Source organism: Chlorocebus sabaeus, chromosome 24, assembly GCF_047675955.1.
Source record: "Chlorocebus sabaeus isolate Y175 chromosome 24, mChlSab1.0.hap1, whole genome shotgun sequence".
NCBI classification, from domain to species: Eukaryota; Metazoa; Chordata; class Mammalia; order Primates; family Cercopithecidae; genus Chlorocebus; species Chlorocebus sabaeus.
The window spans coordinates 9,155,023-9,182,115 of NC_132927.1; the positions used below are offsets into that span (position 1 = coordinate 9,155,023).

A 27,093-nucleotide genomic window follows, 5' to 3' on the forward strand; every position below is an offset into this window, starting at 1 on the left:
TTGAGAGAGAGAGGAGAAGGGGGGGTGTGTGTGTCTGTGTGCGAGAGAGCGCTCTGGAGCAAAGCAGCTGGAAAATGCCCAGAAATACTTTCACAGCGGTCAAGCTGGAACCCCCTGCGTGTCCTCCCCTTTCCCGCTCCTCCCGGCCTAGACCCCGCGCCCCCCGCCGGGAGGGTGTGCGCCCCACCTGCCACCGGGTGGCTCCGGGTGGTAGAAAGGGGTGACGGGGGGGGCGCGGGTGGTGGCGCGGGGTGAGAACCTGGAGGCGGCGGGGCCCTGGGCCGGGCAGCCCGCGGGACCGCGCGGCCGCCTCCCCCCGCCGCCGCCGCCTCCCCCTCCTCCTCCGCCGCCGCCGCCGCCGGTCGCCTGTCTCCGCGCCGGGCATGCCTCGGGAGCCGGGGCGGCCCGGGCCGCGGGCGCTCTGCGGCGCATGGACGGCGGCGGCGCCCGGCAAGCAGCTGGAGGAGAAGGCGCAGGCGGCGGAGGAGGCGGCGACCCACGCCTGGGAGCACCGGCGGCGCGAGGGGACGACCGGCCGCCGGCGAGGCTCTGGCCCCACTACTTTTCCGTAGCCTCCCCGCCTCAACAGCACGGCCGCCGCCGCCGCCGCCGCCGCCGCCACGGCCACGGCCACGGCCACGGCCCCGGCCGCCGCCCGCCGGGCAGCCCAGAGCGCCGCGCACGGCCGCACTCTCCCGCCACCCCACGCACACGCACACCCCCGCCCGCCCACGCCCCCCACCCGGGAGGGGGGAGAAAGGCAAAAAGTAAGAGAGGAAAAAAAATAGCAGGAAGATGGCGCCCACCAAGCCCAGCTTTCAGCAGGATCCTTCCAGGCGAGAACGGTAACACTTTTCTGTTTATTGAACCTGCCGCCGGGCCGCTGCTCCCGCCGCCGCCGCCGCCGCCGCCGCCTCCGCCGCCGAGGGCCCAGCTCCGCCGCCCGCCCGCCTCCTGGGCCGCGAGCCCGCGGGGACCTCGTCTGGGCGCAGCGCTCGCCCGGGGCCCCGCGCATTGTCCCCGCGGCGGCTGCGGCAGCGAGCGGCTCTGGCGGCGGCCGGGCTCTCTGAGCAGTCGCACCTCCTCGGCTCGGCGAATAGAGTGACTCGCTGACAAAAAAAAAAAAAAAAAAAAAAAAAAAAAAAAAAAAAGAAAAGAAGAAAGAAACAGAAAAGAGAAAAAGAAAAAGAGAAACAAACAGAGATGCGAAGGCGCTGCCGTGTGACGGGAGCAGCAGCGAGGGTGGGGGGCCGGGGATCCCCGGGGCCGCCGCAGGTCCCCTGGCAGCTGCTCTCGAGGAAGGGAATAAGGCTGGGGAGGGGGAGGGAAGGCGGCGAGCAGGGGGAGGAGGCGAGGAGCAGGAGGAGGAGGCCGGGGGCGGGGAGCGCGGAGCTCGCGCCAGGCCCGGAATGTGTCGCGGAGGGGCCGGCTCCGGCTCCGTCTCCGCGCGAGTAGCTAGGCCGGGCCGAGCCCAGAGGAGCGCGGCCGCCGCCTCCCCGCCTCCCCGCCTCCCGGGCTGCGCCCTCTGCTCGGCAACTTGTGGGTCTCCCACTCTGCCCTCCGCTCTCATCTTTCCCTCCCCTCCATGCCCCTCCCAAAGGAAAAAGAAAAATAAAGAAGAAAACCCTCAAATCCAAATAAGCAAACAAACAGCGAGATCCAAAATGTGTCAGCAGTTGGAGCATCTATGCCCCGTTAGTTACTGTTTGGGGATCTGTGTTTTAAAAAGTTCCTGGTGAGAATTGCATATCCAGGCAAGGGGCTCAGTGGAGCATGTCTGTTTGAAGTTAGTTAAACTAGTACAGCCCCAGGAAAAGGGAGTTTGTGTTCAAAATACCCGTAACTGTCCTACGTGAGTAGCATTGATAGATTTTCAGAGTAACTCAGCACCCCCTCCCCATCACCACCAACGTGGTTTTCCCTCCTGCTGTCCACCCAGCCTACTTTCTTTGGAATCCTATTTACTATTAATTGGCAGCGTTAATGACATTAATTGTATATAGCATATTGGTTTGAGCAAAGTGGATATCTCTTTCTGTCTCCGAAGAGGAAAGGCGCAGTAGGAAGCATGAAATGTTACCCATTGATTCATGAGGAAAACAAATACAGTCAGATATATGCACCCCCACCCGCAGCAGGCACGTTGATTTTCCTCACAGGCTTAAGTGAACTTGAAGACAAGGGGTGTGCTTAGTTGCAAGATTTAATTATTATAACATAGTTTTATTTTTGATGCAACATAATATTTAACCTATAGCTTACATCAGAAGACGGTAAGGAGATATTCAGGCATCCATTCATTTAAAAAGCTTATATTGTACTGTTGCTTATTTCTTTCATACAATAGGGAAGGCAGAAATGTCAGGATTAAGGAATACTTTTGTTAAGTAGATACATAATTGACTAATTCTAAACTCGAGATGATTCTGTAAACATCATGTATCAGAAAGTAAATCATACAAAATCCAGTTTTAAAAGATGTTAAATGTGTATAGCATTAATTATTGCTCCCAAACTGTAGAAAATCTGATAACTCATATAGCTAAAATGAGCATTTACTTCTTAAGAAGTATCAGTGTTTCATGAAGAATTCACATATTACTTTACTCTTGTAGTAAAAAAAATAATTTCTCAGAGCGTTGTGCAAGGATTTTAAAAATTATTTTTTATCTAACATGAATACTTTTTGAAATCAGAAGTTTATAATTGGTTTTCACCTCCCTCCCTCCCTCCCTCCCTCCCTCCCTCCCAGTTGTGTTGTTAATAAATGTATTTAGTGGGATGGCCCCAGTAATCTCTCTAGCAGAGGCCTATTTGTGTGCCATTTTGGGAATTTCTCTGAGATAAGAATCTCAGAGATAGAATTAATTTCTAGAGGAAACTTCATAGCCTGTGCATGAGTGCTTTCTTTATCACCTGTCTCCATTTGGCATTCGAAGAAGGTAAATCAAAGTGTGCGATTTGTTATTCTGCTCCACTTGAGAGCTGAACTAAATAACACTTGGTCTGAAATTCTGATTGAAGTTGTAGGAGGATATACTGTATTTAATTTAATGCCCTTTAATAGCATCTTCTTGTTCAGCTTGGATGCTGTCATTTTAAAGGTTGGATCTGAGAAGGTTTAACCTGTATGGAGAAGGAGGAGTAATAACAGCGGGGTGCGGGGCAGAAGGAGCACTGTAGAAGATAGGAAGGAAGGAGTTATAAACTAAGCCTTTCAAAAGGCAGTAACCACCAACTTGGCCCCTTATCCAAACAGTTGTTTTATGCCCCAAGGGTTCACTCTGTTATCAGGGTTTTAAATGCTCTTAACACTTTAAGTGTAAACATTACACATGTAAGTTGATTTGGTTTTGTAATGAGAAATGGGAAATCAGATGGTTTGTTCAGGAGGGGGCTGTTTTTCATACTACTTGCTTCAAGTAAGTGAATAATTCCACCTTTATTTGCACATTGTGCCTAGAACTTGTTGGCTAATGGTAGTATTTCCCTGTAGCAGTTGAACACAAATATGTTTATAAAAGATGACTTTCTGTGGATATGTTTTAAATAGTATTCTCCTATTTATTAAAAAAAAAATGTTTTCCAAATCATTGATTTCACAGAGGCATTTATGGACAATGTATTCTTTACTGCTTTTCAAATATATTAGTAAGCAGAAACAGAGAAAAATATATCTTTTGAATTGTCTCATTTATTTGTGAAATATCTAACCTGTGTATAATAATACAGTACCAAAGTCATTTCCTTATAGTAATGTTTATAATGTAAATTTCAGAAAAATAAGCTCATTCTTGATAATGTCTTTGGTTACTATTTAGTGCTTCTTAAATTTCTCTGAGTTATATATACAGAAAGTGCCTCTTTAGAGCCTGAAAGAACAAGTTGAAAACCTTGTGTACATAAACTTGTTTGATTTTCTTTAAACTCCAATAGGCTGCAAATTATATAGCGCTACCACAAAGTTTTTCTACTATGTGGATGTATAACCAAGAAAATTAGACAGAGAGAAGTGTCAAGCATATGATATGCCCATGCTGATTTGCAAAGCATATCCCAGTAGCACAAGGCTTTTGGTTGAAAAAGTAAAGGTGATGGAGACTGTTTTTTGGACCTATTTCTATCTACAGTATAAGCTTAAATAGGGGTGATAAATGATTATATGCATTGTCTAACACTTGCTTATATATATAAATAGCTCCAAAAGATTGCTTAAATGATAATCGAAAATATGAAATAGGATGGCCTTCATATCACAAGGCCAAGGGTCTACAAATGGAAAAACTGAAATAATGAAATATTTCCAAGGCAACAGACTGTCAACAAGAACTGTAATGCATGGGCATATCATGATCCACCAGAGAGGATATTAGATCGTATAGCTCCAGAGCCAGGAGTTATAATGACCTTTATTATGTAAGACCCTCCCACATTACAACATCTTTTCAGATGTCCAATTTCTGATTTATGAATTGAAAGGCATATAACTGCTCCACATGCACAATATGCTAATCACTGGATTTGATTCCTTACAGTGAGCAAATGAGCAAACTTGAATTCAACATTATTTGATCCTTTTTTTTTTTTTTTTTAAGTTACATGAGGTATTTTCAGCACCTAGTAGTATTATTAGTAAGGTTTTGGTTTCTGTGTCTTTATATAGTCTTAAAAATATGGCTAAAAGTGATGTGTAATTAATACCTCAGCAATGAATTGGTAAGACTTATACTGTACTTCAAATATAATCCACAAATTGGAGTAGTTTGATAATTTTAGTCATATGCATTTTGATTTTCCCCTGTAATTCTTCTACCCGATGACTGCCCCTATACTGTAATATAGCTATTTTACGAGAATGCCAGAATACCTGTGAACCACCTTACTCCTTTTCCCTGCCCCAGTTCCTGGTCTGGGCTTCAGTGGTATGTTAACATTGTGTGTGTTTGAAGTGGGACCTGCTGCTAGGATTCCCTGCTCTGTGGTGAGGTTTTCTATGGCTTCTGTGAAGCAGCACTTTTGGGGAAGCATTATTTATTTTCTTAAGCTGTAGGTCTTCATATTTGGGGATTTCTTCTTTCTTTTCTCCCTCTTTCTCTCTCTGTCTCTCTCTCTCTCTCTTTCTCTATCTGTCTGTCTGTCTTTTCAGAGTCTTGCTCTGTTGCCCAGGCATGCTGGAGTGCACTGGCACAATCTCAGCTCACTGCAACCTCTGCCTTCAAGTGATTCTCCTGTCTCAGCCTCCCAAATAGCTGGGATTACAGGCACATGCCAATACACCCAGCTAATTTTTGTATTTTTAGTAGAGATGGGGGTTTCACCATGTTGGCCAGGCTCGTCTCAAACTCCTGACCTCAGGTGATCTGCCTGCCTCAGACTCCTAAAGTGCTGGGATTACAGGCATGAGCCACTGTGCCTGGCCTTTATTTGGGGATATTTATGGAGAGTATATTACAAAAATTTCAAAATCCTTTGAATGCTTTCCTTTACTAACTTCCTTAAGTGCTTTACTATTAATAATGACCTTAATGTAACCTTAATCTGTTTTTGTTTTTCTAAAATTCTAGTAAACCTGTATCTTATGCAGAATGTCACTAAATTTAAATAAAATTAACCCACATGAAAGCAGAACTAGCCCCCGCCACCTCCATGCTATGTTTACACAGTCACTTTTTCTGCTTATAACATTTAATCACTCTAATTGATTTTTAAAAGTTCTGCATTGTATTGGGGCTACAGTCTAACGTCAGGTGTTTTATAGACATGTCTTTAACTGCTTAGGATGAATAAAGCTGAAACTTAGTAACTGAGTTAGTATGTTAAATTTTAGTTGATTAAATATTATTCTTTAAATTTTAAATGCTATCAAAATTGCACATAATGGAATATGTGAAACTTTAAATATATAAATCTATGATTAGTAAGAACTAGAATTTATGGAAAAATCCAATTGTTTGCATTCGATGATGTTACTATTTTCCTAGTAAATAGTAGCCTTTTTTTCCCCCTCATTGGTCAGTGTAATAAACCAACTATAACTGAATGGTATTTTTACTGCGCTGGGCCTCATTAGTGTGAATAGGATGTTTGCACTATTAAGTTTGATAGAATAGTTAGAAGAATGTGTAGTAATATTAGTAATACTACAATGCAGAAACAGGACATGGCTTAGTAAGGATAAAGTAACTGCGACTATATCTGAAATGACTAGGGCAGTGACAACATTAAGCAATAGTTGAAGTTTTCTGTATGCATTTGTAAAACATAGTGTCTTGGTGAATTAATTGAAATGCTGTGGTCATGTATATGAAACCAGGAGAAGCAAGATGAATATCTTATGTTACTATGGCCCACCGTTCCCCTGGCCCTAGACTGTAATGATTGACTGGTTTTTTCATTCAGCTTTATTTATTGAACCTCTACTGTGGACCATGGTGATGCGTGCCAGGTACAGTACTAAATATATACCTTGTAAGGGCAGTTGCTTTGGTTATAGGCTTGCCCTTCTATTGGATATACAGAATATTATAGAGAGCCAGAAGACACCCTTTTCTAAAAGAGTAAGAAGTAATGAATTCATAGAAATATAAGGCTTTCTTTTTTCACTTCTGTTAGCTCAGTGTTCTGGGAGGATAGTTATTCAATTTGGAAACTATTGTAATTAGTGACTATAAAGTGATTAGAGGCTTCTGGAAGAAGGAGTGAGAAAAGATACGGTATAAATTGAAGTGAAATCATAGCAAATTTTATAAAAGTCATTTTGATGGGATTTAAAAATAAAAATAGTATATGATGATGATGATTATATAATATAAACATTGGACACTGCCATGTTTCAGACACTATATTACATGCTTCACAATAATTTTCTCTTTAGTTTCCCCACTGACCTATGAGGGAAGTGCTAATATCCCCATTTATGCATGAGAAAATAGAGGTTTAGCATTCTCAAGGAAGGTGATAGAGTTAGAGACTGAATTCAGGTTTGTCTCTGAGGTGAACTTAGGCAGTACAGTCTTTGTAGAAACGTACGTGAACACCAGTGTGGAAGGGCCTGCGTTTTCAGACTTTCCAAACTCAGAGATTTCCGAGCCAATATCAGAGAGTTCCAATGGCAGAAAGACCAATTCACTGTGGGTAGTGAACGATAGCCCTGTGTTTTGGTCCTTCATCAGATGTTTGGAGAAATACAGTGTTTATGAAATTAGAGAAAGAATCAATATTGAAAGCATCGTTACCTCACCCTTTGCTGTCCCAGTAGTTTTGTGGGCGAACTCCATAGCTATACATACTTTAGGGCAGATTTGTAGCTGAGTGGTGTCAGAAGAATCAGGTTTCCATGTACATCTGCCTCTTTGGTCACAGCATATGAAGTTCTCAAGGCCCTCTGCTCATATAATTCATGGCTCAGAGTGTGCCACAAGTTTGTCTAAAGATTAGAGTTGAAGCATTTTTATTTTGTAATACTTTTGCCACTGGTTGTGTAGAAACAGTCTCATAAGGCTTTCTGAATAACTCATTTTAGTACCTAACTGTATTTCTGGACATTGTTTTTTGAAATTTATAAGGATTTGTACAAGTTGGCCTCCTGCCAAATTATCTGGCATTGTAACAGTGGCAGCAAGCATTTATATAGCATCGTGTGCTAATAAACAGGTACTTTTCTAAGAGCTTTACATGCATTCACTCATTTAATTAAAAATATGACATGTTAAAATGGACCACAATAAATACATAAATGGTAAGTTATTATTTACTCCCCCATCCCTGCAACACACACACACACACACACACACACACGCAGAGTCATCTTCAAGAAGGGAAAGTTAGGCTTTGGTACCATTTTTTTTCTCTATGCCAGGAACCCTAGGGGTTGGTCCCATACATAACAGTTCTTTAACAAAAACTGTACTTTAGGAAACTTTGTAGCATGTGACGTGGGTGTTCATTGCAGAATATATGCAAGATTGCAGTAGTAGACAAACATGCCACATTTATCTTTATATTTTTGGATGTAATATTGTCAACTAAATAGCTTCTTTAAAAATAACATGTATAATAGAAATTTCAGGCTTTAAAAGACTGAATAAGAATTCTTGAGTATTTGTGGTTGCAAGGTAATTTGCTTGTGTATCAGATTCATTTTTTACATTCAGCAAATATCTTGTTTATGAAAGGATAAGTTGCCTTATAAGATGTGGCAAAGAACTTAAAATTTAGAGGGTTGTTTTACTGAAATATTGAAGATAAAAAACAAAAGTCAATAGGAAGCATTAAGTGAAAAATAGACTACAAAATTTTAAACAGCCGTCAGATCATCTTAGAAAAGATTACATCTGATTACAGTATTATATTATCATCAGTGTTCTAATGCAGAATTAAAGGGCTGTGAGTTGGGTACCTAGTATAAAACATTAAACTTACAAATCTTAATTGCATATTTTGAAAAGTAGTGTCCCACGGCATTTTAAGACCACTTTATAAACTTATAGGGCATTTCAATAATATTTCCTTATATCTGATGAACTAGGGTGTTTTCATTTGTAAGATTTATAAAAAGAATTTTATTATAAAGAATTTAATATTGAATTAAGGGTCATCTGTGTGTGAATATAGATATAATTAACACTCTCTTCCCTAAATCTCTGAATTTTCCTTTCTGCTAAAGTAACACTGCGGGAAAGGATGCTAGCTCTAAACTTCATTCAGAAGCACTTTAACTCAGAGAGATGGCAGTATTTTGATGATGGCAAGTGGAATGATTGAAACTGTTTGCAGAACTTCTCTCTCTGGTCCTAGAAAATGGAGACATGAATGAATAAGGATATTTTATTAACTAGTATGTATTGTGCTGATGGAGGGGACATTTTCCCTTTACAAATATAATTTATTCATCAGAATCTACTTCTAAAAACATATATATTCTATTCATGTATATGATTTTTTTAGTTATATAAGATTTTTGTATATAGTGTATGCAGCTTATATATGTCACATGATACATATATATACACTGTTTACAACATAAATTATATATAAAATATAAGATATACCATGTTTGTGTATGTCTATCTGAAATGGAAAAATGTTACATAGATATCTTGAACATTATAAATGTCTTACTTTAGATTGAGTTACATTTAAATGTATGCAGTGGATTGGTGACTTTTTGTTTTCCTAATGCTGTAAGGAAAAGTAGGCTCATCATTTTTTTTTTTACACATTTTTATTGTTCTGTGTAAATGTAATTTGTTAATCCTGTGAAATTTGTCATAGATAAATTTGCTTGGATTATCTTGTCACCACCGTATCTGCATTCTTTTGTTCATTGCTTATTCATAATTTAACAGTCTGGCAGTGAGCCTTTTTGGGATGCTCACAAAAGATATATGACCTCTACCAGCTGCTACTATAACCTGCAGAATGCACAGCAAGACATTAGAAACGTGAGGATTCCTCTACTGATTAAAGTGCTCTTCATTTAAACAGTCTGTTCATAAGAATCTCAGGAATCTCTTGCTACCAGCAGTTTTGATTTTTTTCTTCCTAACAAAATTAGTTCTAACAATTGAATCTTCATTTGCTATGAATTTTTCACATTATCCAAAGGAAGTTAATTTCTTGAATGCTGTTTCTTCTTTGTAAATAAATACTTAAAACATTTATATTTGGGGGATGTCAAAGTTGTCCAAAAATGGTTTTATTGGGCAATGAAGAATGTAGAGTACATATATTGCATCCTAATCTTAGAAGAAATGGTTGGTTTAATCCTGTCTGAATCTAAGAACTTTACAGTTTATATTCGAAACACTCCATATTATGTAGTATGTAGCAGACATTAAACATAAAATGTTACTTGAAATATAACCACATCTTTAGGTTTTCATTATTCTGAATTAGTTTAGCATATGAATTTATTCTTTTCTCTCTCTTTGCCTCTCTCTTTCTGTCTCTGGAAATCAGCAGATCAGTTTATGAGCAATGGTTAGTTTTTGCCTCTCTCCTGTGCAGGCATATGATTACGGTTCAAAATAATTCATCGCTAATCCATGCAGTATTGGTTCATCTCCATCACTCTGTTCTGTGATTAGAGCCTCAGGCCTGCTGCCTTGCTTTCTGCCCTGATTTTCTTTAACTGCAACCCTTGTTTTAATATAGTTCTGTAGTCACCACTCTCCTACCAGCCCCTCTCCATTCCTCATATATATCGATTGCAGTAGATTAATATTTATTTGAAGCCATTTTTCCAGACTTTGTGAAAAATGTATTCATTTCTTACTGTGACTCTTCATCTAAAGGGAGAGAGGAGAGGGAAAATGTAGAGCTCAGGTATGCAACTCTTAGACAATAAAACTATTGCATTTCCAGTCTTAATTCTTCGCTATGGTCAGTGTATTTTACTTTTTACAGAAATCAGGAACTTTAGTTTCTTTGAAAAAATTTTATACAGAGTAAGGCACAATGTTAACAGTTTAACTCTATGTGTTTCTAACAGTTCTAGAATGGTTTTCTGTATTTTCTAAGGACATACTACAGCCAATGCAATCACCATAATATACATTGATCAGCTTGCATTGAATATTTCCAGACAGGGACACTAAGCTATCATTTTCCTTAGCATCAGAATTTGCCAATTTTACCAGAAGGTCATCTAACAGATTTTAAAAAGACTTTGTTTCAGATCTCAGTAGTCCTGTGTTCCTTTTAATAATTACTTTAGTCTCATTGTAGCTGTGTGTTTGAAAGTGTAGGTCAATGAGGATGATTGCATTCAGAATTTCATGATCTGTGTAGTGGAACAAATTGAAAGCAAAGCCTGTATCAATCACTGTGAAGGGAGGGTTAATTGTTACCGCTTCTCAAGCCTCTGGACAGATAAACCAGTAATGAAATACTTATTGCTCTGATATGTGAATGCTAAAGGATGAAACAATGGAAACAGAAGCAGTCTTCAGAGATAACCAAACAGGCAAAGAGAAAAGAATAAACTAGATGAAAGTATGGAACTGTGTACTGCATTAACTCTCTTAAAGTAATATCGTTTTTAGTCTCCTACCCATATTTTACTGGCAGGTTAGGGCAGTATATATCAGGTTGATAAAGCCAAATAAGAATATAAATGGAAACCATTCTTTCTGTTAAAAATAAAAAGGAAAAAAGTAAAAAGTCCAGTCCTATGCTTTATATGAACTCTATATATTTTATAAAAATAATTATTTTATATTACTAATTATATCACTGTTTAAGGTATTCTTTTTAAAAAAGTTAGTTATGCTACATATATTAAATTTATATATGCATAGATGTCTTAATTCTAGAATGTTTTGAAGGATTGTCTTTGAAGGAATTTTGGAATTTTTGGTTTATTATACACCAAAGTATAGAGGAAATAGTGTAATACATAAAGAAATAGTAAAATAAGAATTAGTGTGGCAAAGAAATCATGAGATTAAATACATTTAACCATTTCTTCCATATGAACTTACCATTTAAACATCTATTAGTTACTTATATGTTGAAATATATGCAAAAATATTTAGCCACATTGAAGTCTTAGGTCCATGACAATCATCTCAACACAGTGGGTAGTTCTGAAAATTAATGAGAATGATAATACTGTAAAGACTGTTCCAGAGTTTGCCCAAATTCATTATCTAAGACTCTTGTTAAGAACATCTCAAAGAATTTTAACCAGGAAAATATATTAATGGTTCAAAAGCATTTTCAAAGCCCTGAATTATAAAAGTATAATGGAATTATATATGCAAGAGTTATAGTTAGCAGCATAGATAACAGAAGCATTATAAAGGCATATTTTTCCATAACCATTACTGCTCTTGCCTGTGGTTTCATCCATAGGGTTTAATTTCATACAGCACATATATTATTGATTTTAGGATGAGAAAAGTCAGGATCATTTAAAAAATAAAACATAGGGAAGCTTATAACTATAAAAAGTTAGGTATATCTACATTTCAGCATCCATTTCAGATGTGATACAACTACTACCTAGGTAGAATAGTCTTAACAAAAAGAAATAATCTTCCCACATCTTTGTATTTACCTCAGAATGTTAAGAATTTCCTGAGGCCTCAATCTGTGCCGTATTGATGTGGCTGCATAGCAACTGAAACAAATGATTGGCCCATAGCCCTTTTTATGATAGTGACACCACCCTCTAGCTAATGTGGTTTTGTATATTTTAAAAGATAACTGTAATAGTATTGCCATAACATTGCTGAATCAGGATTTTTAAACTGCCAGTAAAATACACCAGGACAGAAGTTAGTAGAGAGTTCTCAAAGTCAAGATGCACCAAAGGGTGTCAATCTTTGTGTACAGCAATGGGCCGGCAAAAAGCAAGAGTTCCATTACTCAGTAATAAATGTGTACTTAAGACAGAAGCCCATGGATATCGAGATTGTCAGGGCAATACATTATGAATTACCACTGGTTACTTGCTGCTTGGGAACTAGTGCAGCAGCATGGAATGGCATAAATCCTGGTCACCAGTGTTAGTCTTCCATTATCTTTGTAGGAAGTTTTATTCTACGTAGGTTCTTTAACCTTTGAGAGCCTCAGTTTCTTTATTTGCATATTGAGTTGCTAATACCTACTTCCAGCTGCAAAAATCTATGATTATGTGATTTGAATTATGTGGACATATAATATAAAATAATGAGATGAGGTACTATAAATGGCAGATTGTTTTTCCAATGGCATTAACATTTACAAATATTCCATATTTATAAAATGATTAAATAAATTTTTTATCTCAAATATGATGCTTGTCATACAGATTTCAGTCCATAAAATATAGGATGTTTAAATATTCTTCTTCAGGAAAGCATCTTTGAAAGGAAGCATCTTATTTCAAGAGTATCCAGAGGACTTTGCAATGGAAGCAATGGGATGCCTTAAGTTAAATTTTAAAGTGACTTATGATGCCATGACTCAATGTAGCACTAAAGAAAAATACTAAAAATGTTTGGACATAACTACATTTGTTTGTTAAATTCAATTGAGACAGTAGAAGAACTCTGGAAATATTGGAAAACTAGATGATATACCATGAAGAAGGAAGTTAACAATGTAATATTTGATGGACAGGCAACTGCTTAAGGGAATAACTAATCTCTGAAGATTCTGTGTGTTCCTAAAACATTTATAGAGGAATAAATTCTGTAGTGAGATATTTACCCAAACTACAACAGTTATTTATTTCTTTTTAACCTTGTTTTTAAAAAGCACTTTCTCCTAATTCTTCTCCTTTACTCGTAAAGGTGAACTGATTTGGGGTTTGTAGTGCAGACAGATTTAAAGATTTATGAGTAGGTAAGATTTCTTGCATCTAGTAGATTAATGACTTTTAAAATAGAGGTATCACTTATTTATGTTTTCTTGAAAATTCCCAATTAATGATACTTAATAGGCATTGCATGTATATTTTCGTAAGATGATTAAACTTTTTGCTTAATTTCTATATATGTGTGTAGATTATACATATGTCCTGTGTATCACATGTAGATTAAGAGTATTTCATCCCTGTAACTATGTAGTTATAGCTCTTGTCAGCAATAATGGAATATACCACTGATAAAGTATTGTTCCCCAAAGAAATACTCAGTTCTGCAAAAGGTAATGTTCTATTTTTCCATTGTGAAGACACTTAGGAAAATGTTTTAAAACGTTATAATGTGTACTAGACTTCTGTAACTCCTTTTCCCCCTCGTCACTCATCAAAACTCTATTTTCCTGAAGCTAATTTTGGCTAGATACTAGAAGATGATCTGATTAGACCAATTCAGAGTTAGGGGTGAAGTTTGTTTGAATTTTTAAAAGGAGCCTATCATAACAAACATGTTTTCAATTAATAGAACATGAAAAACCTTTAGTGTGCCCTTCCTTGTTTCCCGTACCTCACATATAGATACATTAGTCAACACTTTGAAGTAACCTCCCCTGGAAACAATGTCTCATAGTGACATTGTTTTAGAAAAAAGATAAATTAATTTTATCACAACATTGAGTATAAAAATGGGTAAATGTCATGAATTGGGTTAAATACGTGTGTTGTACATGTTTTCATTGGTAACCTTTTTTGTCTATCTAGTTACAAGTCACTAACTGTGGTAAAAATCTACCACCAATGAAGAAATTTAGAATTGAGTGATATGTAGTGTCAACCAAAATTGGAAATACCTGTGGCTCATCCCAGCGCTTTAATCACAGCCTAGGCAGGAGAATGGCTTCAGCCCAGGAGTTCGGGACCAGCCTGGGCAACATGATGAGACCACGTTTCTACAAAAAAATAAAATTAGCCAGGCTTAATGGTGCACACCTGTGGTCCCAGCTACTTGGGAGACTGAGGGAGGAGGATTGCTTGAGCCCAGGAATTTGAGGCTGAAGTGAGCTATGTTAATGCCACTGCACTCTAGCCTGGGCAACCGAGTGAGACCCTGTCTCAAAACAAAACATCAAACAAAAAGCAAACAACAACAACAACAAAAAACCCCAAAACAACAACCAAAAAAAAAAAAAAAAAAACCGGAAAGAAAAAAACAAGGTTGGAAATATCTACTCAGTGCTGAAATAGAATTTAAACTTGGGATTTATAGATGGCTATAGTATTTTTTTTGTAGAAAGGCATCCACAGTAAGTGTTTAGACTTGGGTTGAACCAAACCACATTAGACTTCTCAAGATCTGGCCCCTTTCTGCCTCCTGCAGCTGTTTTCATTTACTAAGTGTTGTTCCAAGGATAAATACCACGCTGTATTCTGCTGCTATTCACTTGTAAGCAGCATCTATTTCATACATGGTCACAAAGACTTTCAGTAGGCCCTGACTGAGTGGGGCGTCTTCTGTCCTGTGGTTTATCAGTGTTGCAGTAGTCAGTGAATGGGTTTCAGGAAATCCAGTAATCTACTGAAACAGCATCTTCATACCATTTTAACAGTGATTCTAGGGGGTCTATTTTGCCTAAAGATCTATGTCAAGAATTGTGAAGGATCTTAGATTTTACTCTACTTGCAAGCCAACAAGTTGGCCTGCTACACTTTAATGAATGCCAGCTCGGAGACGAAGGATAGTTTATTACTCACAGCATTAACAGTAGTCAGAATATTAGTGTGTAAGTTAATTATCTGAGCCCCAGTTCCCACAGGGTGATAAAAAGAGGGTCAGATGATACCTGCACACGCAGTAGTGCAGTAGGTTGTGTTACAAGCGGACACTTGAGTTTAGGGAACCTGAATCTTTTAAAACAGGCAGTAAACATGTCTTCCTTACTCTGGAGGAGGACACTGTGTCTTCCAAGACTGTTCTCTGTACAGCCTTAATTAATCCTTAACAAAGGACATTTAATAGTACTTTATCTGCAAGATGTGCAGAAATGTGAGAGACATAGAGACTTGTCTCTCAACAATCTGAACCACTAAAATGAGGATTATTTTAGAGGGATGAGAGGACCTAGTGGTGGCGTAGTCCTGTAGTTGAGAGCTGCCTTGAGCTTAATGCAACACAAAGTCAACAATTCAGAGAGAAAATGATGAAGGTTCCAAATATGTAATCTTCCCCAAATTTCTTAAGCATGAATCATGTGGTGGAGTACGCCAGGCTTGTTTCGGTTTAGCTGATTCAGCAGTGGATGGGTCCTAATGATGTTAATGTATTCCTGTTCTCATGTCTTCCGTTTTATCACAGTAGGTGTTTGTCCTCTTTTGTAAGCATGCCTGGTTACAAAAGCCTTGGTCAAAAGAACCTGTGGCTTCTGGTCAACTCAGATTCAGTTTTAAAATTAAGCATTCACCTGCAATCAGTGTTTGTCCTCTTTTGTAAGCATGCTTGCTTCCTGGTTTGTTCTATTTACCCATAAACTTTAACTTGTTTAAAGTTCACTTTTTCATCTTTACATTAGATCACTTGAATTTCTCCATAACCCAATAAGATAGGTTCTGTAATATTTCTCTTTTGTAGATGAGGTCATAGCTAGTAAAGTTTTGAAACTGGATTTAAGCCTCAGTCTGGATTGATGAGATGACATTCTTTTACCGTGTTAACTACCTTCTGACTCTTGTAAAGTGGTTTTCTAGTTCATTCTTTCTTCTGGGGCCCCTCCATTTCCCCACATAACCTTTCTGCATCATACTGTTTTTCTCTTCCCCATACCCTTCTCCTAATCCCAGTATGAGGCTAGTTGACCCTGTAACTCTCCTCTTCTATTTTGCGTTTTATTACCTCCCATAGACATTGTTGGTATTAAGCATTTTTGTACTCTCAAATTGTACTAAATCATCACCTTCCTTATCTTCTGATTCCATAGTAACTGTCCTGTAAAGCTAATGATTGCAATTATAACATAAATAGGTTGACCAAAAGTTTGATCATGCCTAGCATAATGGTAACGTATTACATTAAAAGATGGTTATGAGGATATTACAGTCTTGCTTAGCAAGTTGTAATCTGTAGTTCTATTTCCTGCATAGTTTATATAGTCTTTTCAGTTGTGAATAGACATGCATTTTGTGAATTATGGTGGTATGGGCATTCTTATGGTCATAATATATTCCTACCTTTTGCATGAAGTCACACTTTTGTATATACCATAATTTGTTATTCTAGCTCACTTAAAAGGCTTGGTCCAAAGAACCTGTGGCTTCCGGTCAACTCAGATTCAATTTTAAAATTAAGCATTCACTTGCAATCAATGTCCAGTGATTTGGCATTTTGCTTTTTCCCCTTCTAGTCTTCTAGCTCAGTGTCTGTCTCAATAGGATATAACAATGTATATTAATATAATTTAATGCAAGTTAATTATCAAAGTATACTCTAATAAGTAGTGAGATCACACAGACCAAAATATACTTTGTTGGATACATTGCACAGTCTTTCTCTGCAATGGGACTACTTACATAAACGTCAGTCCAGTATGTTTGGAAATCATGCTAAGACATCAAGCTGTAAGATGCTCTTGAAGAGGTAACAACATAACATGGAAATTACGTGTCTTTTGAGAAGCTGATCATAGTTCACTGTCAGAATCTATTGCTAAAACTCAAGATATCCATAACCAATATCAAGGACCATTAACCAAAATGATGGATGATGAAGAAATAAAGTATAGTCTTTTTCTGTACTTGTCTTTTTACATAAATTGTGACCTTTCTAGAAGGGAACAAATTGGTCTCCATTTTGCACCCCCAGTGCTGAAACATCTCCCTGGAACAGAGTTAGAAAATGAAGGAATAAATGAATTCCAGTTCTAATTCTGCCTATTGATATTTACATTTCATCCCAGGAATTTCCCATATCTGTCAAAAATCTACAGCTACACATAACATACCCCATGATCTCAGATGTAAAAAAGAAATTATAGAGAAATATAAGCATTTTTCAATACATATTTTTAATGCTTAGTAATTCCTAGTGTCTTTTGGGTTTCAAAGTTGAATTGTTTATATCCTATGTTGTGGATTCCCTGAAGATTATACCCCTGTAACTCTACAGAGAATATTTTTAGATTCAAGATGTGTCACAACTCTCTATTAAGCAAGGAATCAAAAAAATCAGTTACAACCACATATACGGTTGATGGTTTTTTTTTTAACTTTCAAATGATACCACCAAATAGATGAATTCTGGAACAATGAATGATTTCAAATTAGAATCATATTAAACTCATTTTATAGTCAATTATAATTCCATAAAATTTGAATTCCATTAATTCTGTATTTCACAAAATTGTACCAATAATAATTTAAGTTGATTAGGCCAAAATTGAAAAATTCAATCATGTAAAATAGAACAGGTTACAAAGAGGGCTGACAGTTTTTCTAGGGATTTCTCCTCTGGTGGCACAATTCAGTCATCACATGGCCTTGTGTATATAGTACCTATAACACAAATCTTTGCACTGAAAATATCATGCAAGGATATGTGAAATAACCACAGATTAGCTCCTCACCATGATTGATTGATAGTGGTGAACATTGTTATTTCATACAAACCAATAGTGAGCTAAACCTTGATAAACTTGCTTGAACTTAATATATTAAATGAAATGAAATCATTAATAGCTCCAGGGAAAGAGTGGATCAGTAGTTCAAATATACTTATTCCTTTCTCTCTTTACTCTGGACATGGCTTACTTTCTCCAAAGTTTGTAATCTGTAGCCACTGAATTTTGTCTTTAATGCATATTAGCCTTATTCAGACATATTGACATATGTCTTGAATACATGTTGGAATAAAATTTAAATAGCAGTTTATTAATGCACAGGTAAGGAAACACATCCACTTTTCCAAAACCCAAATTACTTTTGATGTGTTTATGTGTATACCTAAGTATATCTGAAAACACATCTAAAATATGCCCCCTCTACACACCATGCAAATATAGACAGAGGTCTGCTCTATAACATAGTTAGAAATTCTGTTCAGTGTTAATATTGAAAACTCTATCTATTGGCCAAAACCTTTCTATATTTCCAGTGAGAGCACTGAGTTCCAGAAACCAATATAACCATGAATGGCAATTTGGTGTGGTGCCTTAGCATGATGATGATTTTAGTTAATTTGTCCAAATTAATTCTGGCTTCCCAGGTTCAGATGAAACTGGTCTTCTATGTTCAGTGTCTGCATGGGAAGATTGATCTTTTTTCTGAAAAACATATACCGTCTCTATACTATGCTCTTCTTCCCAGAAAAAGCTATGTAAATATATATGTTTTACAGTTTTAAAAGTAAGATTTTAATAATTACTGGTTATTTCACTGTTACTATATATCAAACATAGTGATAAGCTCTTTATTAACTTTCTAAACATTTGAATTTGTTCATTTGTAACTGATCTTTGATATCTTTTAAGTGTGGGTTATTATGAATATTCATTTTCTATTCCAGCATTTTATTTTGCACTTGCCTATTCTCTTAACAATTTTGAAATCTAAAAATTTTCAGTTTTGTTTAACAGAGTTACTCCCTTATCCTTTGGACTGACTTCTGTCTCTTAGTATGGGGACTGTGCACTTCTTAATCCTGAATTTGGTGGTAAAATCACAGTAAGCATTATGGGCTTACGGAAGTTCTCAATGTCTCTGAGATTTTTAGGATAGGACATTTTGTGGCATAAGTGTAGAAAAACTAGCTTTGGAATTATTGCAGTTAGATTCACTGTCCGCCACTCCAACTCAGTACAGAAAAGCTCCAGTTTAGCTTTTACGTTATAGCCACTCTTTGCTGTACTCCTTTATCTCAGATTAACCCAGCATTTCCTTAAATATACTTCATCAGTTCCCCTCAAAGTTGGGCCTTTCCATTTTTCATTGCCACCTGAAGATTTATTTCTCTTTTTAAAAAAGCCTGTGACCCCTATGGTCTACCTTGTTTTTTTCATCTTGTAAATTATTTAAAACAAAAGTTCTCTTCCCCCAAATAACTGAATGCTTCCAGAAGGGTTAATAACCCCCACTCCCAACCCCATGAACCTACCATTATCCTCAGTCTTTCATTTGCCTACTCTCTTTAGCTTCTTTGTATACCTCCAAACTTGAGGTCATCTGCTGCCAATAGACACTTTGAGTCTTTATCTTCCATAATCTCTTGGCAGCATTTTACACTATTGATCACTCCTTTCTTTTTGAGGTACTCTGATCCCTGGACTTCCATGACGCCATGCTTTTCTGGTATTCCTCCCAGTTCTCAGTTTGGTTTCCAGAGTTCTGTCTAGGTTTTCTTCTTATCTCATTCTGCACTCCCTCCAGGACCCTGGCATTCATTCTCATGGCTTCGTAAAACAGACTGATGATGCTAACAATACCAGATTCTCATTTGCAATCAAGATCTCTCTCCTGGTCTCTAAACCCATATACACAACTGTGTATTGTCCATGGCCATTCCTACTTCCCATGGATACCTGAAACTCAATGGGACCCAAAACTGAATTATACAATTATACAATGTGCTGTATATTTAGCACATAATACGTGCTCAGTATATTATACATCAAATGAGTGAGCGGGTAAATACATGGGCAGGAAAACATACTAAACTCTAGAAAATGAATAGCCCCAGAACAGGCTCATAACAAAATGGTGATGGTGGTAGTATTATCTTCCTCTTCCAAACTATAACATGTAAGTCAGAGGTGTCCAATCTTTTGGCCTCCCTGGGCGACATTGAAAGAAGAATTGTCTTGGGCCACACATAAAATATGCTAACAATAACGATAGCTGATGAGCTAAAAAACTTGGCAAAAAAAAAAAAAAAATCTCATAATGCTTTAAGAAAGTTTACGAATTTGTGTTGGGCCATGGGTTGGACAAGCTTGATGTAAGTCTTGTTTACCTTGACCACTGAAATTTGTCCTCCTTAATCTCTCTTTGACCTCCTGGTTTTTAGGCACACTATTTGCTTATTTTGACTGATTTTTGAACTTCTTTATTTCTGCCTCAGTGTTCTTGCTCTGAAACCTTTGCTTTGCTTCTTATGCCCCAGAAACCACAAAACCTTTAATCCTACACTTGGCCTGATTGTTACTAGGGGCTGCCTGGTATCTAATACATTTGTGAGGGCATGTGTGTGCACATGTGTACATCTGTGTGTTCACAGATTAACTGTAGTTCAAGTAAAGATTCCAGACATAAGTAATGACCTTCAGTCTAATAATATTAAAGTTAGAAATTTGAAATAAGCTAAGCCTTCAGAAAACTACGTTTACATTTACATGAGTAAATATTTCATATACTTTGATTTTATTTTAATTTTGCCAGTTTAAAACTTCTTTTCTTTCATGAAACCTTCTGCAGCCTGCATGAATTGTGTTCAGGTTTCTCACAGACAGAGACTTACTTACAACTATGATGTAAGGGAGTGAGCACTTTCATGCAGTCGCATGAATATACACATAGTGCTGGTTTTAGAAGCGTCGGGCATACTTCATTTCCTCAATAACAGCATCTCTACTTTGTGTTGAGATTCCTGAGTATTTTTGGGTTTATTGAGGGGAAAACTCTATTTGCTGAATTTATCAAGTAGCAAGCATTCATGTAGTGATGATATCTATGTTCTTTCTGTGCACACCTATACCCACAAAGAGGGGATATGCTGACTGAAGTCAGGTAGCTTATGTCAACTGGCATAAACATTCTATGAATTCTATGAAATTCATATTCTATGAAAACATTCTATGAAAACATTCTATGAAGAGACAGACAATATCTAATGATGTTTTATGTGAGTTTCAATTTTCATATTTTTTTTTTTTTGGTGAGTAATGAGTACTTAATCATTGAATTAGGCAGAATCTGTAGTTCTTCCTATCCTTCCAAGTATGTATTAGGGAACTTTGGAAGAGAAGGGTAATATATTGGTTATATGATAGTAATCAAATACGTGGAACAACTTTAAAAGAGAGATCACCCAAGAGAGTTTACTTTTATGTTTTCTTTGTATTTATATAGATTTTTTTTCATTGACTTAAATATTCTTTACATATTCCTTACAGTGATTACCAAACTCATGTAATGAGTTCTGGAGGGAAGCAGGAAAAATAATATTTATTAGAGTAGCCATGGAGAAGCCAAGTCTTATGTTTGTATCCTTGAACATTTCTTGGAACAGCAGGAGAAAAGTAAAAGTAAAATCAGATTTTAATGTAAAAAGAGTCATTTTTGAATACAAATGGAAGCTAAAAAGATGTACCTCTCCCAGTGCCTAATGGTGATTGGCTGAGAGAGCATCTCCGACAAATCACCAAGAACACCACAGTGGAATGCCAAATTGTAGACCATTTTTTAAAGGGAAGGGTGAGCAGCTATAAAAATGGATTTTCTTCATTAGTCTACCAATTAGTCAAATGCAGTCATACATTTATTTGTTTTTTAAAACATTATTTGGATCTCTTACTATAGAATGAAATCATTTCATGCCATGAATTTTATTCATAGTGCATATATACTTATATGCTTGATGTGGAATTAGAAAAAAGGAAAGAACTTACATAAAACCTAGCAGTAATCATTTAAGAAATAGTAGCAGATGAAAACCTGCAATAAGACAGCTTTATTTAATCAGAAGAAACCTGACAGCAGCGTTTTGTGTTTGGGTTTGTTTTATTTTCATCAGCACATGTGTTTAAACATGTTCACTAACCTCTGGAAGTATTTAGAGAAATGTTTGTGCTGCTTAATTCTCCATGTAAGTGATAATTTCATGGCAGTTCTTGAAATAAACATTTTTGTTTTCGAAAATATTTTGTGACTATTTCTATTACAGAAACAAATATTTAAAACTCCAAGTAATATTTGACCAGTAATTTGAAAGCTAATAACAATTATCTGAAAAAAAAAAATGTGGATTCGGCTGGGTGTGGTGGCCCACGCCTGCAATCCCAGCATTTTAGGAGGCCAAGGCGGGTGGATCACAAGGTCAGGAGGTCAAGACCATCCTGGCCAACATGGTGAAATCCTGTCGCCACTAAAATACAGAAAATTAGCTGGGCGTGGTGGCGAGCATCTGTAGTCTCAGCTGTTTGAAAGGCTGAGGCAGGAGAATCGCTTGAACCTGAGAGGTGGAGGTTGCAGTCATCCGAGATCACGCCACTGCATTCCAGCCTGGTGACAGAGCAAGACTCCATCTTAAAAAAAAAAAAGAAAAAAGTGAATTCATATTGGATTGTAGTGCTGCCACCTTATATTGGTCCAGCTGTTTTCACACTGAATCTCAGTAACATGTTGTGATAAATTGCTCCATATCTGCAATTGAGGATGCCTCTTGGTCATCAATAGTGTGCATATCATGTGATATCCTACAGGGACACACCCTCCATCATCATCATGATCGTTGTCATCATCCTCATTCTCATCATCCTTGTCACTATGAACGCAACATTTCTTAAACTTTGTCTCAGTCACTATGCTGAGAGCTTTACATACGTTGTCTCATTTAATTCCCCCAGTAACCCTCTGAGGAAGATCTCTCCCCATTTTATAGAGGAGGAACTAAGTCTTTTAGAAGCTATGAACTTTGCTACTCAGTCACAGTCTCATTTAGATTATTGTTAGGAAGCTAAATTTTAGAGGTAAATAAAACATAAAAGAGTGAATACAGTGACTTGGAAGTTCAAATACAGAATAGAATACTGATATTCTGTTGCCTAAGTGTAACACAAATTAACACAAGTTAATTATTTACTCTAAGTAAATAATTAAACACAAATATAAAACTCCTCAAATAATGTTCATTTGTAACTTTGGGGTCAAAACAGGTGGTTAGTAAAAAAGGAAGCTGAATTAACAAATATTTTGGTACAATGTTGTGTTGCTTTTTGATGTTAGTAGGAAACTGTTTCTGTGTAGGTTTAGGGTCTTACTGTATTAAAGGGAAGGAGAGGACATGTGGGTGATATTTTGAAGAACTTCTGCCTGTAGAGGAGGATGCCAAAAAGTGAGTTGGTTTATTAATATTGGTTTAAATTGAAAAACATAAGACTAGATTTTTTTGTTATTAAAATGAATTTTGAAACTATTAACCACTACTGATTTATTTCAAACTGCAAGTAATAACATTGGCATAAAGCTAGAACAAGACAAACCACTTAATAAGCCATTAATAAGTGATAAAAATATCTTAATAAGAAGATATTGTGTTTGTAAATGGCAGTGTATTAATTGCAAGTATTAACAAGAGATAGATTACTAACAACTACGAAATCTAAGGAAATGCTAAAATTTCAGAGTTTATAGCATAAACCTTTGGGGGGGTAGCTTTTCTTTCTTTTGTTCTTTTCTTTTCTTTCTTTCTTTTTTTTTTTTTTTTTTTTTTTGAGGCTGAGTCTTGCTGTGTCACCCAGGCTGGAGTGCAGTGGTACAATCTTGGCTCACTGCAACCACCACCTCCCGGGTTCAAGCGATTCTCCTGCCTTAGCCTCTCGAGTAGCTGGGTTTACAGGCATGCACCATCACGCCCGGCTAATTTTTGTATTTTTAGTAGAGACAGGGTTTCACCATGTTTTTCAGGCTGGTCTTGAACTCCTGACCTCAAGTGATCCGCCCACCTTGGCCTCCCAAAGTGCTGAGATTACAGGCATGAGCCACCACACCTGGCCAAGGGTAGCTTTTCTTTCTTTCTTTTTTTTCTTTTTTAAAGAGGTGGGGTCTCACTGTATTGCCCAGGCTGGCCTTGGGCTCCTAGGTTCAAGTGATCCTTTTGCCCCAGCTGCCTGACCACAATTTTAAAGTGCACATTTCCTTCTAATTCAAGATCCCTTCATCTCGTTTCTTTTGGAAATCTATCTGTTGTTTAAATGGGCACTCTCCAGTGGCTTTTCTCAGAGTGGTGAAAGCTGACAATTCTGAAGAAAGTCTAAAAGAATTTAATGATAAAAACTATACCTTCTGAGGCTAAAGAACTTGCTTCAAAAAGGAAGGCAGTTCTGAATGCAAATAAATAATGGCAAAATAAGGTTTTTTTCTGTGTTTGCTGTAATAGGCCCCATATTAGCTATCCTTCAGATTTTAAATACAGAATAATATTTGATAAGAAGAGCTTTGCCAAGTGGAAAGAAACAGTAGATAAGGACATTAAATTGAAATAATGAGCTGCTAAAAAAGATAATGGATCAGGCTGTTCCAAAGCAAATCATGGGGGAAAAAAGAAGAGAGAAACTTTGAAACTGGGTTCTCCAGCATTTTCAAAGACAGGTTCTCCTTTTACCTCAACAAAGTGCTGGCTGTGAGGGGAGGGAATGGAGTGGGTATCCCTGTATAACTGAAGCTGAGGAGGGTAGAATGCAATCCCTGCACATACTTACTGACATGGTGGTCCACAGCTTCCACCCAGTTTGTCCCCTTCTTCCCCCAGATGAATAATCCAAGAGACAGAGGCAGTCATTAGTGCCATGATTGACTTTGAAGTTAGACAGAATTGGACTCCCCATTTTAATGTTTAAATTAATTTTACATTTAAAATTAATTTTTAGTATTCAACTAGAACTTAGTAGATGATTCAGTTATGTAATGCATTGGAAAATGCTTTATAGATTCTAAAGTTCTCTATAAATACCAAGTAATATGATAATTGCATGGCATGAATCACCCTGATCCTCAGTATTAGGACTTTTGTTATTGTTACAGGATAAAGAAAAATACACTGAGAAGTCATGATTTGGGAGGTCTGAGACACCATTAATTAATGGAAGATTCAGTTTTTCCCTGTCTTTCCTTGGTATACCTTAAAATAATATTCAAAGAATAATTATTTTGCTCTTACTAAAATGCAAAATCCAAAGTGATCACACTTACAGAAAATGCTGATCAGAATATAGACAAAATGACTGATAATATCCAAAACAATATTGTCCCCAACTGGGAACGTTTCTTCAGCTCTTTTGTTCCACATTTTGCTACACTAAAAAAAAAAAAAAAAAGAACATTAATTGATTTAGTATTTGCTATATGCTATACTGTGTGCTAAGAGTGTTTTTTGTGTTCTTCATTTCTTATTCAACTCTATGGGGTAGGTGTTATAGCCACTTTATAAATGAGGATGTGAGTAACATAGAGGTTAAGTAAATTACCAAGGTCACATAACTAGCAAATTTGATAGCCAGGATTGCAATCTATGTCTCCTGAATTCCAGATCCCACATTCCTATCCAGTATACCACATATGTGCAAACTGTGCAGAACTCTCAACCTCCTGACTACTTCCTTAAGTTGAAAAAGTGCAATGGTTACATATATACATACAATGTGATATAAATAGAGAATGAAATATATTAATGAAGATGTTTAAAATTCTATATGAGTAGAAGAAATTCTGAAGATTTAATAGATACATCTGTTGTAAATAGGCAACCCATATATTCTGCCAGAGAACGTTTATGCATTTTAAAATGTGTAATTAGAGAAGCCTGAAACAATGGCAGTTTGAGGCCAGGTGCAGTGGCTCACGCCTGTAATCCTAGCACTTTGGGAGGCCACGGCAGGAGGATTGCTTGAAACTGGGTTCAAGACCAGCTTGGGCAACACAGCAAGACCCCTGTCTCTACAAAAAAATTAAAAAGATTAGTTCGGTGTGGTGGTGTTAAGCAACTAGGGAGGCTGAGGTGGGAGGATCTCTTGAGCCCAGGAGTTAGAGGCTGCAGTGAGCTATGATCACATCAGTGCACTCTAGCCTGGGTGACAGAGCAAGACCCTGTCTCTAAAACACAAAAAGAAAGAAATGGTAGCAAACAAAGTATTGAACTATGAAAAATAGAAAACCTGAGCAGACCAATAACAAGTAACAAGATTGAATCAGTACTGAAAGTCTCACAGCAAAGAAAAGCTCAGGACTTGATGGATTCACTGCTGAATTCTACCAAACATTTAAAGAAGAACTAATACCAATTCTTATGAAACTATTCAAAAAAATTGAAGTAGAGTGAGTTGATCCAAATTCATTCTAAAAGGCTAACATTACCCTGATACCAAAACCAAAGACACAATAAAAAGCAAAAAGGCTGGTATCACAAATTAACATACATGCAAAAATCTTTAACAAAATACCAGCAAAATAAATTCAACAACACATCTAAAAGCTCATTCTTAGTGATCGAGTGGGATTCATCCTAGGGATATAAGAATGGTTCCACATATACAAATCAATAAATTTGACACATAACATTGACAGAATGAAGGACAAAAACCATCTGATCATCTCAATAGATGAAGAAAAATCATTTGACAAAATTCAATGTTTCTTTATTATAAAAACCCTAAACAAATTAGGTGTAAAAAGAATGTATCTTAACACAATAAAGACCAGAAATGACAAACCCACAGCTAACATCATACTGAATGGGGAAAAGTTGAAACCTTTTTCTCTAAAAATCTGAAACAGGACAAGGATGCCCACTTGCACTACTTCTATTCGACACAGTACTGAAGTCCTAGCCAGAGCAATTAGAGAAGAGGAGGAAATACAGGACATCCAAATTGGAAAGAATGAAGTCAAATTGTTCTTGTTTGCAGATGACATGATCTTATATATAGAAAACTCCAGAGACTCTGTTTAAAAACAGCTGTTGGAACTAAAAAACAAATTTAGTAAAATTG

At 37.2% G+C, this 27,093-nt stretch overlaps 1 protein-coding gene across 4 annotated transcripts in view; it reads left to right on the forward strand.

The window, feature by feature from the left end:
* Window positions 1–712: 712 nt before the first annotated feature.
* Window positions 713–27,093, forward strand: part of NPAS3 (neuronal PAS domain protein 3) — an 862,608-nt gene continuing 836,227 nt past the window's right edge. For 3 of the 4 annotated variants that reach the window (XM_073010913.1, XM_073010915.1, XM_073010916.1), the window contains exon 1: window positions 743–845. In XM_073010913.1, coding sequence (XP_072867014.1) covers window positions 796–845 — 50 coding nt within the window. In that variant the 5' untranslated portion in view covers window positions 743–795. Of the gene's footprint in view, window positions 846–27,093 lie in introns of all 4 variants that reach the window. The other variant, XM_073010914.1, reaches the window with a different exon arrangement.